A 14,405-nucleotide genomic window follows, 5' to 3' on the forward strand; every position below is an offset into this window, starting at 1 on the left:
ATAAAATTCTTTTTCCAAAAAAGAGCATGTTTTAAGAGGATTGAAAAACATATGGGAAATGCTAAAAAAGTGCATGTCAAGAGGATTAATATAAAATTCTCTTGACTTGAAATTTAAATTACGGCTTCTATCATTTCATTATCATGGATGCATATTTTACACATTTGCCAAATTTTATCTAGTTGCATGGTCATGAAACCTTATGAAATATAACAATAGCTCAACACCTCACAAGGGGATGGAAGAAAAATATCATTGTTCACCACTTCAAAGCTTGCTAGCCCATACCTTGGATTCCTAAAGAGGGAATTAAAAGTCAATATAATAATTATCTTTTAAGTTGCTTTGATGTCATTGTTTCTATTTTAATTCCTAGATGTCATTAATAGTCTTGTAGCTTTGCTTAAGCACTTGGATGCCTTTTTTTTTTTTGGCCGATGAGACAAGAATTTTCTTGTAACCCTCACTCACCCGAGTGTAAAGGAAATTTGTCTACACTCAAGAAAAAACTTGTATAAAAGTTTTTATTAAATTTAAAGACTTGATGCCCATGACATGAGACTCTTTCTCACTAGCACTCATGAAAAAGTTGATGACATGGTGCTTTGATGAAAATATTAGTGCATGTTCATTTAGCAATTTCTCTTGTCTATGCTAGCATGTGTGTACATGTGGAAGAGATGGTGTGAGTTGTGCAAACCCTTTCGGTGTGAGAATAAGAAATCTCCAAGAAAATCTTCCCTTCTATTACCATGTTTTAGGATAGATACACCTGTTCCCAAATGGAGTACATAAAATTCTTAAAAATGGAGAGAAAAGACAATTTTGGCAATGCATCAAAACATGATTGGATACTTTAGTACTAGTAAGATGCTGACCATTTGCATTTTTTAAATATCCCCCAATTCTATCAATGGATTGGCCCCCATTGCTCTAAGCAATCCAATAAAGTTTAAATAATATCATCGCTTGAAACATTCTTTGGGAGAACCTTGCTAGTGACTCAATGCTTTTGAGATTTAAAAATAAGTTATTACCTCACTCATTAACGTTACACATTCTATAGTGGCCTTAACTTAGACCCTTGTCCTTAACTTAGACCCTCTACCCTTGAGTAGAAAGCCTTACTCCTTTTTGCATAATTTGTTTGTGTAGCCTTTAAAGGAAAAAGTCATGTTCCAATAGGTATTGGACTTGCTACACCGACTTTGCTTGACTTTAATTAAAAAAACTAAAAGTGACAACTAGCACATTGGTCCTTTTTTAAAGATTTTAGACATGTGGGAGCTCATTCGAGTCACATATTTACAAGTTTTTCCAAAAGGAAGTTGTGAAAAAGATATACTATATGTAATACTAAAAAAACAATAAAAGCATCATGCAAACATGTCTAGGAGGGATCCCTCACTTAGGCATGTGCTGGATGGAGTTGGAAATGGATTTGGGCTAGCCATTTCTCAACTGTCATACGTATTGGGAGCAAAGAGAATAATTTTTTAAATTGTGCACTAGCGACGGGTGAACTTTTTATAGTATTGTAGTGCTTTTGGAATGATCGATATGTCTATTTTCTATTGAAAGAAAATTCCAAGTGCTAACATGTCTAAATTTTCGGTGATTGAGGTGCCAACTTTGTATGGCAGATATTTGCGAATAGTGATCAACGATGACGACATTGCAAGATGGACATGCAACATTGCTTATTCAACCTTTTCTTGTCCCGTTTGTTGCATTCTTTGATACATCCATGGGCACTTATAGATGTTGTTAGTGTGTACTTCAAACCATGATTTCCAAACAATGTGTCATGCACTTACAAGGGCTAGTGCTCTTGTTCAAAGTTGAACCCGTTGTTATTAATTCAACTACTTAGCAAGGGGGAGAATGAGGCATCGACCTTGCCAACTTCGACTTGTGCAGTGCAAATGATGACATTTGAGATAGAGAGAGAGAGAGAGAGAGAGGGAGAGAGGGAGAGAGAGAGAGAGAGAGAGAGGGGTTGTAGGCCTTTCAAATGTGTGGTGGTGCTTAACAATTGGTGCAAAAAAAAAAACTTGAGTAATGGGACCTTCAAAATTCAACAAAAAACTTAAAGTTTTGAGTTTGAAGCTTTCAAAAATTGGGGGGTTCTAGTCCTTTCAGTAATAAAACTCATGAAATTAATAAAAATTTCCAGAAATGACCAAATAACAAGTATGTGTAATTGGGCCTTCAAAAAGAAAACCTAGGTAATGAGGCATTTCTTGGGATGGAGGTTTTTTTAGAGGGGTGGGGGGACGGAGAGCATACCCAACCATAAAAGCGAGATGTTTCGAAGGAGACAGTCGACGGGAGGTGCTTGTGCGTGCTTGAGGTGGAGCAGCGAGCTGACCCCGCGCCCTTCTTGGAACCTGCTGCTTCATTCTTGCCGACAGCGCCTCTCTCGCTGGAGTTTCTGTCAACGAGAGATCTGCACAAAATGGTGGACACCTTGCTTGACGATCGCACAAACACTGCATAGGTAGGCGTCCTTGTCCCACCCCTACACGCACTCTTTGTGTGTGCGTGCGCGTTTTTCCCCCTTTTTTGTACTCTCACGACGCACTCGGCGCTCTCGCTGCTTTGATTGCTTGCTGCCATGGCAGCTGGCTCGCTCAGGTTTGTATTACGGTAGACTTTGGCTTGATTGTTTTCTGCATAGCCGCTGTCTCGCTCAGCTGTGTATCATGGTAGATTTTGCTCTTGCTGCTTGATTGTTTGCTCCCATAGCCGCTAGCTCTCTCAGCTGTTTATTAGGGTAGATTTTGCTCGGGCAGCACCGGAATCCACTGCACAACCATCCAAATTAAGGTAAAATCTTCGCCCTGTCGAGGTTTTCTTGCCCCTTGCTTCTGTCGGTGCCGCATCTCTGCCCGCCCTCTCTTCTATGCATCGACGGAGAATGGAGAAGCCCTCCTGGTCTCTCTCTCGCCTCTACTCCCGTTGCTTTCTCGTCCTGTGCGCAATCGGTCTCTGGTGGTTGCTCTTCGTCTTCCATTTTTCCATCGTAACACATAAGGACTCATCGGCAACCCACATCTCCATCGCCACAGAAGACTCTCCTCTGCTTCACCATTCCAAGAGATCGGAGTCGCTTCGAAGCAACGTGGCCAATGCTCCACCTCAAAGCCTGTCTACTGCTACTCAGATCCCCAAGCGATCACCCCCTTCCCTTCAGCCCTTCTGGCGTGCCCTAGCCTCCATCAACAACAGGAGTGACCCCTGCGCTGGAAAGTATGTCTTCATGCACGACCTCCCCGCAGAATTCAACCAGGAGCTACTCGATAACTGCCGACAGCTAAACCCTTGGACCAATATGTGTAAATACACAGAGAATGCAGGCCTGGGCCCTGTGCTAGCAGATCCCGAGGGATCTCTTCCCAGCAGTGGCTGGTTTGCTACAAATCAGTTTGCAGTGGATGTGATCTTCCACAATAGGATGAAGCAGTATGAATGCTTGACCAGTGACTCTGGCAAAGCAGCTGCTTTGTATGTGCCCTTCTATGCAGGCCTGGACATAGCTCGGCACCTATGGGGAGCTAATGTTTCTGTACGGGATGCTGGACCTCTGAGATTGGCAGGCTGGCTGAGAAGCAGGCCTGAATGGAAGGTCATGGGAGGCCGTGATCATTTTGTCATAGGCGGTCGGATCACCTGGGATTTCCGGCGATTGACTGATGATAACAGTGATTGGGGCAACAAACTTCTTTACATCTCTGAGGTAATGAACATGTCTATGTTGATGGTTGAAGCAAGCCCTTACCACAAGAATGACTTTGGCATCCCCTACCCAACCTATTTCCATCCTTCCCGTGACAGTGACATTCTTGAGTGGCAAGATCGCGTCAGAATTGCAAACAGGCCTGCCCTTTTTTCCTTTGCTGGAGCCCCTCGTCCAGAGCTTGCTACGTCTATACGTGGTCAGATCATGGACCAATGTAAGGTTTCAAAGTTTTGCAACCTTCTAGAGTGTGACAGAGGTGAGAGCAAGTGTCATGTGCCAAGTGTTGTTATGAAGCTGTTTCAGGAGTCGGTCTTTTGCTTGCAGCCACAGGGTGACTCCTATACCCGCCGCTCTATATTTGACTCCATGATTTCTGGGTGTATACCTGTCTTTTTCCATCGTCACTCGGCATATACTCAGTATGTATGGCATCTTCCACAGAATCATAGCAAGTACTCTGTGTTCATTTCTGAGGAGAATGTTAGGAGTGGAAATGTAAGCATTGAGCAGGTGCTGCTCAAGTTTTCTCCAGCTGAAGTTCAGGAAATGAGAGAGGAAGTAATACGCTTGATCCCAGGGCTGGTGTATAACGATCCACGGCATCGGCTGACTAAGTTCAAGGATGCTTTTGATCTCACAGTTCAGGCTCTCATAGACAAAGTGACCGACCTGAGAATGCGCGTAATGGAGGGAAGGGATGACTTTGTGTCAGTGGTAGGGAAGGATGCAGAGGACATCAGAGAGTCAGATCTGAAGCTAAGTCAAAGAGAGGTGCGGCAATGGGAAGGGGAGAGACGCAATGGTGAGCATGACACTCTGAGCACACAATAATCTGCATTCACCTGCCCTTCTGTTCAAGTTACCGACCTAGCAAGGAGGATATTTTATTCACTTGGTGCCAACTACAGTCATTGTTAAGCAAGCACAAAAATTTATTCCTATGAAGGAAGGTGGAGCTGCATTTTTAATGCTTTTTAGGAGGCAACGTGGCTTAAGTAGCCCTCCTCTGTTTCACAACATATGCAGGTTGGCACTGTGTCCTGTAGGCATAAGACTTGTGGATCTTCTGTGTATCCGCTTTCATCTCTCAATGGTCCATGCTCATGTTTCAACTAATTTGAAGTGCGCTGCTATAAACTCTATTCTTTCCGGGTCCTTTGTCACAATCCATTTTCTTTTGACTGACAGGTGGTTAAGAGGATTTGTTGCTTTTTCTTCTGCATGGGTATTGTAAACTTCTTATTTGAGATGATTCTACACTTTCATTTAGAGCAGATCTTAGTGTTTTTCTACAAAAGCCAAATTTGCAGATGATGTTTATGTATTGCCGCAGGATGTAATCACGAGGAAAGATCACTGCTATGCCAGACTGTGACATTCTTCTGATGTGCATTTAAGGCATTTCTTGTGTATATTTTAACCACTTATTGAGACTTCTTTAGCATTCTGTCCTCAAGCTGTTATGTCCACGAGTTGTTGGCTATCAGTTGTGCAGGTTGTATATTAGGAACATGATTTAATATGCATCTAGCTAAAGAAAGATGTTTGCCACCAGACTGATTTTCAGTGCTACTGGACCAGCAAAGCAGGATCAGGAGAGAATATCTTCGACCAAACAATTGTCACCCAATTTCATCCTGTATGATAGAAGAATAATCTTGCATTTTATACTGACTTGATACTATGCGCGTTGAATAAAGCTGACCACCAATTTGAAGATCAAGCATCACCAGTTATTAATTGAAGTCTTTATATTTTTTCTTTCTATCCAAAGCGGCACGCTCTTAGTGTGCCACTTCACCATGGATGAGTCTGCCCCTCATCTCAGAAGAAGTGATAGAAACTCAGTTTGATAGTTTATCTATGAAGACTTGTCTACTTAGGTGACATCTTTAGCATGAACCTGCACCTCCTCTTGGGCACTGATGACGTGAGTGGGGATGTTATGGCACGTGACATGTAGTCTATGCTATGCATGATGGAATTGATGATTTGAAGCTTTGTGAGTAGATTCTCATGGAGTCAAGGTCACACTGGTTTTTGTTAAGTTCGTGAAATAACTTATGGTATATGTTCCTCCAGTTATTGCTTGTATAATTTTGGTAGTTTATTAGAAACCCTGACCATGGCCTGTTTGCATGCTCGGTATGAGATGAATTGCACCCAATCTAGCTTTCTTCGAAGAGGCCCCTGCAACAGTGACGAGAGTTATCATTTTGATTATGTAAACAATTGCTTCATTATAAATGAGTTATGGTTCATACTCAACCCAATCTAGCTTTCTTCAAAGATGCAGAGATAGCACCGAAGCATATGAGTGCATGCAGCTCTATGTTTTAATCAGATAACCAAGTTTGTGGCATGTAGGAACTCGGCAGTGTCAAAAGGATTTATCTTGAGAATAGCAATAGACTTATTTAGCATGGGAGTGTGCTTCCTCCATAACAATCCTCAAGGTGATGATGATGAAAGCTTGGTTGCTCCTGTCTTTTCAGTCATTGGCACTCATTAAAGACTTGAATGCAGGCACAAATGTTGCTGTGACTGGTTGTTAATGCTTGGTTGCAGTTCGGAGGGTCCCATGCATTATAAAGACGGGAAAAATAGATCCTTCTTTCATTCAAAAGAGATTCTATCAGGGTAAACGGATTACAACCTTATGGTAACTTACAAGACTGAGAAGGGGGGCTCCCTCCATGGCTGGCTGCCATGGGAGGGAGAGTACATGATAGGGAAGAACCGGCCTGTAACATCTGATCCCACTTGATCCCCTGGACAGGTAAGGTCTTGAGCTCCAGATCCGTTGCCTTGAAGGCATACTGAGCGGTACTGGAGCACGTGAATTTGATGTGCCACTGGCACTACGAGTGGGCCTATTAATGGTTGTGTGGGAGCACCCTCTGTCGTATCCCTGGCTCCAGCTTCATGTCTGCTAAACATGCCAAGTGGTGAGGTTGCTGATGATATCTTGAGCCTCAAGGTGTGGCAGGGCCTGACTTCATGGCCCGAGTGATGAAGTGAGTGCCATGGCGGTCTTGTGTGAGTAGGGGCAGTAGTTTATGCCGTCAAACCTCTTTGTGGTCATTGAGGAGCCTACTGAAAGTCATGATGCCATCGGTAGCCAGAAGAATAGAGTGACAGGGTGCCCGTGGGGGCAGGAGGGGTGAGAGTTTGATGCGTCATGCCATTTGTTTGCAATGCAACCTCACTGATAACTCTGGGATTGCCATGCTAGTTCTACCAACTAGGCAAAGCAAGGGTAGTGGGGGTGTACTGTACACCGTCGAATTGGGCCACCCAAATGGTTTGTATTGGGGCACAAAGCCTTCTAGGTGAGGACCAGACACCTGTCCTGTGGGGAAGTTGTTTCCAAACTAGCTCCGAAGAAGAAAAGTCCACTCAAGATTATCAAGAAGCTCAGTGATGGAGTCTTCACGCTGGAGTTACCAAGCCATTGGAGCATACATCTGATGTTTGTGGAGTATCATGGGCATATGCAAATAATCAATCTGAAAAGTAAAGAAGATGCCACCACAGTAACTCGCAAGGAAAGAAGTCATCCTATGATTGTGTCAGCAAATATTTGAGAGAATGGTGATCCACACGGATCTGAATCTTTGAGCCAATCAAATAGTGGCACCACTTTCGAACGGCATGCACCACTACAAGCAACTTCTATTCATACATGCAATACCGCAACTCAGCACTACAGAGCTTTCACCTCTCGTAGGCAAAAGGGTGCCATGCTATTGCAACAGTGCTCATAGAAAATTGTGAAGGGCTCATCCAAATTCGACAATTGGAGAATGGCGGAATTGACATTGGCTCGCAAAAAACCGTGAAGGGCTCATCCAAATCTGACAATCGGAGAACAAGAGCAGATAACATAATCACCTTGAGCTTCTCAAAACAGGCATGCTCAACTAGAGTCCAACAATACTCGCATTCCTCCTTTGTAGCATTTGTCAAAGGATTGGTCGCTTGTGCCTAATGCTCTACAAAACATCGATAGAAGATGGTAAGGCCAAGAAATCCACAAAGCTCATGCACATTTTCGAGTATGGGCCACAAAAAATGGCCTCAATCTTCTCTAGATCCATCGAGATTCCATCCTCCGAGATAATGTTCCAAAAAGAAATTTTGACCATTGAAGATTGTCTTTTGAGGGTGAAGCCACAAATTATGGGTATCAATCAACCTCAAGGCCGTCTCCCCACATGCTTCCCATGCTCATCTTTAGTCTTGCTAAAGAACAAGTTATCATCCAAGAAGACAATGATGAATATCCCAATGACAGATTGGAAGATCTGAGATATCATGATCCTACTCAAGGTAGCCGGGGCATTCGTTAACCCAAAGAAACTCGAACAAACCAAACAAATTTTGGAAAGCTATCTTCTGAATATAATCTAGATGTTTGCAAACCTGATGGTATCTGAATTTTAGATGCATCTTACTAAACCAATTCGTTTGTGCGAACTAATCCAACAAGTTGTTAATGCGAGGTAGTAGAAACTTGTTTTTGAGAGTGGGCTTATTGAGTGCCTGATAGTCCACACATAGATGCATACTCCCATCCTTCTTCTTGACCAACCTCTAAGAAGCATCTGTATGTCAACCTCTATTCCTTGTGATAGACCACACCTGCATGATCATACAACCTTGTAGCCTAGAATAATATCCACCTGAGCCAAATATGCCACCTTGAACTTCCGACGCAAAACTCCCCAACATCCAACGAGGCATTCTCCAATATCTTTGCAACTAGCTCGATTTCTTTTGCTTGCCCTTCATGGTAATGGCTAGGACTACGCCATTGGTGTCTACCATGGTAGGTAACTTCAACAGCTCAACCACACAGTCTCAGATGATGTCCTTTGAGGCTCCTCCATCAAAGAGTATGGACACTATATGTCTATGAATTTGGCACATCACATATCATGCTAGTTAAAGACCCAAGATCAACCTAGATCGGGTTAAGTGAAGAGCAATTCTGGTACTAGTGGGTGCGAGAGGGGGGGTAGATGGTGCCAGTGTTATAGATACAAGCTCGTTCTCCTTGCACTTCTCCTTTTCCTTGTCATTTTGTTTCTTCATGTTCTTCGGGCAGTCCCTTCCAATATGCTCAGTGTGGAGTCACGATAAAAGCATTGTCCACCAACCATATTGGCATGATGCTCTTCAGGGGTGAGGCAAGTCACCGAGGCATCACCTGCCTTGTCCTTATCATCCTTGGCCTTAAAACTGGCCACCCTTGTCTTTGCCTTTCTATTGCCCATGCTATGCTGAGTCCCTGACTTGGAACTCTCCTACCTATCTTGAGGGTCGTAATAGTAAAGACGAATCGTTCAAAAGTTCAAGGTCGATGTGCAGGAACATATACATGTAAGGATGGTTTCAAACCATCCACAAATCACTTAATCTACTTTGATTGCGAGAGATAGTACTTGGGAGCATGAGAAAAAACTTCCAAAAATGGAAGAAATAGTCAGGGTTGATTTACTGATTCACCATGCTTCCTTTGCATAAAACACTCTCCCATCTTCAATTCATGCTCAATCTATAGGGACAAACTACTTCAACAAGTCTGCCTTGCGGTAGTTATTCTAGCAAGTTGTGGAGTGGTGCCTAAGGTGGTCTTCCTACCAAAAGCTTCTCACCACAAGAGGAAAAAATTTCTCAAAGCCCTAAGCACCAACTAGAGTTGAACAACATCCAGACAACCACTGTTATGGCTCACCCTAACCCTTCTTGAAACACATCCAACAAGAGATTACTTGGTGAACCGCAACTATCATATGAGGATCTTTCCAATGGCCGAACTCGTAACCCTTGAGGTCTCCAAGCTTTATAACTCCTTGGAAAAGCAATTCCACTACGTCTCCCACAAGCGTTGTCACACCGCCGCATTGCACTATGTGTGCTCGTCCCTCCTCTCACCTCACATCATTCACTAGCATGTATTAGAGAGAGCAAGAGCAAGACTCTATTGCACAATGGGAGAGTCCTTGTATTATAAGAGATATTCACTTATATACATGGCCATAAGTGTTCACACTCACTTAAATTATGGCCGACCATCCACTTTTAGGGTTATAAGAGGCCTAATGCTATTACAATGACTACTCTCATAATATATCCATGAAGTACATCACTTGAGACTTCATCCTAACTTACTACCACATGCTCTTGAAGCGGGAATCGCCATAAGTATTACATAGGATCATTACAGGCACCCGTCCAAGTTGTAGATTTGGACACCATTGCTTCATAGCTTGAATGTATGACCTTTTGGTGTATCTACCTTGACTCCTTGATATAAGATAATGGTAGTAGCTCTTGTTAACCCTAAGAATGGGTTAACATTTCCCTCTTCCTTATGCCGATTGCGTCTTTGTGATCACGTTGAAGATCTTTGTGTGGGGAGAATTGACAAGTTGAGAGCTTTTGATGTTGAGTGACGTTCAATGATCCTTGTTCCTCCGGAAGGAATAAGAAAGGTTAGTTAGTAAATGAAAAGGTTAGAGGCTAGCAGAAATTCCTAATGGGGTGGGGGGATTGGGGTATTTGTGAATGATTACATTTTTATATTTTTGTGGGCCTTTTTTTGTTTATATTTTTTGCTCACTTTGTTTTTTGGCAATCATAAGCAGAGTTACATGGGATTTTGTATTAGTTGCGAAACTAAGAGATGTTAATAATGGGGGAGAAGAGAAGGAAGGATCCGGAGGAACGTAGACAAAATCATCAGAACTAGATTATGATTCTCAGTTCTTGATTTGATTCATTGAAGCAACATTGATCATGTGAATAATTTGGCCTTTGATGATGAAGTCCCTTTTAGTGATAGGATTCTTGCCAAATGTTGTTGAGTAGGACTTGTTCCTACATGCTTCTAGAATCCCATGTTCTGCTTATGCTTTTATGTATATTTAAGTGCTTTATTAAGCAGATATGCATGGAGTACAAGAATTGTATCGCATAGACTCTTATTGAATTGCTCTAGTTGAAGTAGCCACTCGTTGGCGAGGCTTGAAAGAATTACATCGGCTTGCAAGGCTTAGATAGATATTTTCATGAGGATTATATATCATTGTGTTGTGAAGACTCTAGTCTCATTCCGAGAGGTTTGCAATTTGAAGGAAAGTTCAAGGTGATGGGTTGTACCATTGACCAGGCTTTCGCCCACCATGCTCCCCCCCATCCAAAGATGTACCTGGAAGTTGTCGATGGTGAGGCTTTGGTGCAAATGTCCTCTCGTGCATGAGTATGGATATGTACTCATAGAGCAGCTGCTACATTAACTCAGTCAAAAGAATAGTAAGCTATAAGCTTAACACAAATGTAATGGCTAGTGAAGAGCGTTGGGAGTTGCTTGGGATATTCTACTAATTTTTTTTAAGGTAGGCCATTTGTGTGACTCGTGTGTTTTTTTAAAAAAATTTCTTTTCTTTTCTTCTTCTTCCTTTTTTTTTTTTGATTGGCTACCACCTTGCGAGCAACAGGCTCTTTTGGCTCCTCTCCTTTATGAGAGAATAGGTTTTTAAGGCTGCCACGTAGCTTCTACACTTATGCTTCACATCAAGAGGGGTGAAAAGAACATTGTGAGTTTGTCTTTGATGCACTCTTAAGTCTCCATTGCAGATGTGGGAATTGATTCTTGAATTTGTGGTTCAAGTGTTGTCGAGGCAGTCGATACAGCTTCTGGTTGGTTACCATTGGGGTTGATTGAATACACAAGCTCTTGTGTAGGTGCTAAATGTACGAGAGGGGTTGAGTGGTTTGCTTGGTGTTGCTTGGGCCTCCATTCTTGTCGAATCTTAGGTGAAGCCATTGGGGTTGTAGTCAGTGTGGTGAGCCTGTCTTCACTTTGATCAATTTTGGCAACCATATGATGGGATTATCATCATAGTATCCTTGTTGAAGCACGTGCACAAGCACCCAACTTTGATGAACATTATAAATTGGTGGTTAATGCTTTTTTTGTTGAGGTTTCTTTCTTTGTGTATGCTAAGAGAACTTTTTGATGCACTTGGGAATCTAAGCTTTGGTATTACCTTGGTAGTACCCTTGTGCTTGCAGTAAACTTTTTGGTACCCACACTTGTTGAGTTGCCAGAGTTCTTTGAGAAACTTGCACAGGCTTTTGTGGGACGCTGTTTTGTGAAGTACTTTTAGTTTTCCTTAGCCTCTGAATGATGCTGCATTGAGTAAGAGGCATTGATGATCGAGGCACCCAAATCGGATTGGAGTAGCCTTGGGCTACAAGTAGTTGCTTCTCCACCCACATTTTGATACCATTAAGATATCTTGAATTTGGTTGTCTTGGTGGAGTTTTCTTTTTAGTGGAAGTGGAAGGTTATGGGTTTGAGACTCATAAGCATTGTTGATGATGAGGCTAGAGTCTCTTGTGGAGTAGCTGTCAATGATGATGTTGAGGCTTTTGAGCATGCAGTCGTCTCCTGTGGTGAGGGTGGTAAACAAAGAGTTGTCGAGGTCGAGGCTTTTTATTTGAGTTCCTTTTTAGACATAGATGGTTGCGCTTGGGAAACTTTTTCAGGAATATCTGCTGATTGCGAGGTTGTGGTATTGGACTTTGTTGGCGAGGATGGAGCTGAAGGGGTAGATGCTTTCTTGGAGTTGGTCTTTGATTGAGCTGGCAGTGCATTGTCTAGAGGGACCTCTGTGGAAGAGGCTTTTAAATTTTTACGTTCAGCATCATAAAAATCCATTAGGGTTGGATCCTCTTCCGTGCAGTATGGTATTGTCAACTTTGTATCATTGACCATCATGATTACCCTATCGCTAGCAAAGCACAATGGTGCTTGGGCAGCAAACATCCATTTACGACCAAATAACACATACTCAACCACAAAAAAACTTACAAGTAAGGGGGTTAGTTTCAATATACATTGTATGTTCAAATTGTATGTTCAAAGTACTCCAAACTTGCAAGTAAGGGGGTTAGTTTCAATATACATTGTATCTTGATTAGTATGAGTTAATTATGATTAGTAATTCACATTGGCCTATATACCATGTCTCCCTTTTCACACACTTATTAATGTCCACCCTCCTTGGCCTTTGGCCTATAAGCCTATGTTCCCCACTTACTCTTGGCCCCTTGGCCTATTCCACCTTATGCTTGGCCCTTTACTATGTACACTTTGTGTCCACACTCATGTGTCCACCACTTCATTACAATACATGTGTATATATATATGTGTGTGTGTGTGTGTGTGTGAACACACACACACACACACACACACATACACATACACATACACATACACCTACGCCTACACATACACATACACATACACATATGTATATATGTGTTTGTATGTGTGTATGACACACACACACACATGCATGCATGTGCACACGTACACACACACACACACCAATAAAACTCAAAGCCAAAATGCCTTTATACAACAAACCTAAGACCAACCAAGGGGGAGAACAATAAGTGGGAGAAAAGAAAATAGAACATTTAAACATTAAAAACCATGAAGAAGGAGAAGAAAGAAAATGAAAAAGAGAAAATAAGAAGTTATTAAAGAGAAGTGGGGCAAGAAAAATGGAAGTAATAGTGAGAAAAAGAGAAGCAATAGAGGGGTGCAAAGAGAGCTATCCAAGGAAAGGAGAGAACAAGAGTTAATAAAAAGTGAGAGAAGAAGGCAAAAGAAAAATCAATTATGAGAAGCTAAAAATATGAGGAAACAAAGCAAACAAAGAAGGAAAAGTGAGAAGGTGCAAAGTAAAAGAGAAAAAATAGAGTAAAGGTAAACAAGACAAAGCAAGGATAAGCAAAGGACGACAAAGGGAAAAAAGAAACATGCAATAGTTTGGCAATCCCTCACAAACAAGAAAAACGACAATAGAAGATAAAGATAAGAAAATCATGGAAAATGAAAAGAAAGAGGGAAGAAGAGGAAATAAGAAGAAAATAAAGAGAAATGGGACAAGAAAGATGAAGCAATAGAAGGGAGCAAAGAGATATATCCAGGTGGCAGAGGAGAGAGACACAGTGGAAAACAAATTGTGAGAAGTTTAAAAGATGAGAAAACCAAGCAAACAAAGACAGAAAACCAAGAAATTATAAGAAGCTTAAAAGATGAGAAAACCAAGCAAATAAAGATAAAAAGAGGAAAAAATCATATTAAAAGAGAAAAAGGTAAACCAGAGGTGAACAAGACAAAGTAGAAACAAAGGAAGAAGTAACATAAAATGAAACACGGGATAATTTGGCAATCCCTCACAACTGGTTACAATTCAAAGTGGTGTAGTTGAAGACTATGTTTGAGGAGTTAGAATTTACCACCTCCTTGATCTCTTTAAGATCCCTAAGCCTCTTTACAACACCACTATACGCTCATAAGCAGCATGAAGGAAAAATAGGTTTAGAGGTTAAAGAGCTTATTAACAATGCTAATGAGGTGACACCCAAGATATCAAAGGAGCATGTGTAGCATAAGTGACCCATGTCCAAGACCACAATTTAGCACAAATGGGGTAATGGATGTATGTGTTTATTTCCACTTTTGTTAGGGAAACAAGGAAAGTTCCAAGGATCAATGTAAAGGCCCATCAATGCGGGAGTAAGCAAGTAGCACGTGGGCATGCAAGCACATATAGAAAAGGCTACATGCTAACAAGGT

At 41.8% G+C, this 14,405-nt stretch overlaps 1 protein-coding gene across 1 annotated transcript; it reads left to right on the plus strand.

Annotated features, from left to right (window-relative positions):
* Window positions 1-1,792: 1,792 nt before the first annotated feature.
* Window positions 1,793-5,185, plus strand: MUR3 (Exostosin family protein). The gene has a single exon (XM_086823047.1). The coding sequence runs from the start codon at window positions 2,906-2,908 to the stop codon at window positions 4,571-4,573; it is 1,668 nt and encodes a 555-aa protein (XP_086679173.1). The 5' UTR covers window positions 1,793-2,905; the 3' UTR covers window positions 4,574-5,185.
* Window positions 5,186-14,405: the final 9,220 nt, after the last annotated feature.

The sequence above is a fragment of the Cibotium barometz genome, chromosome 29, assembly GCF_041138505.1.
Source record: "Cibotium barometz isolate CiBa-2024 chromosome 29, ASM4113850v1, whole genome shotgun sequence".
Classification (NCBI taxonomy): Eukaryota; Viridiplantae; Streptophyta; class Polypodiopsida; order Cyatheales; family Cibotiaceae; genus Cibotium; species Cibotium barometz.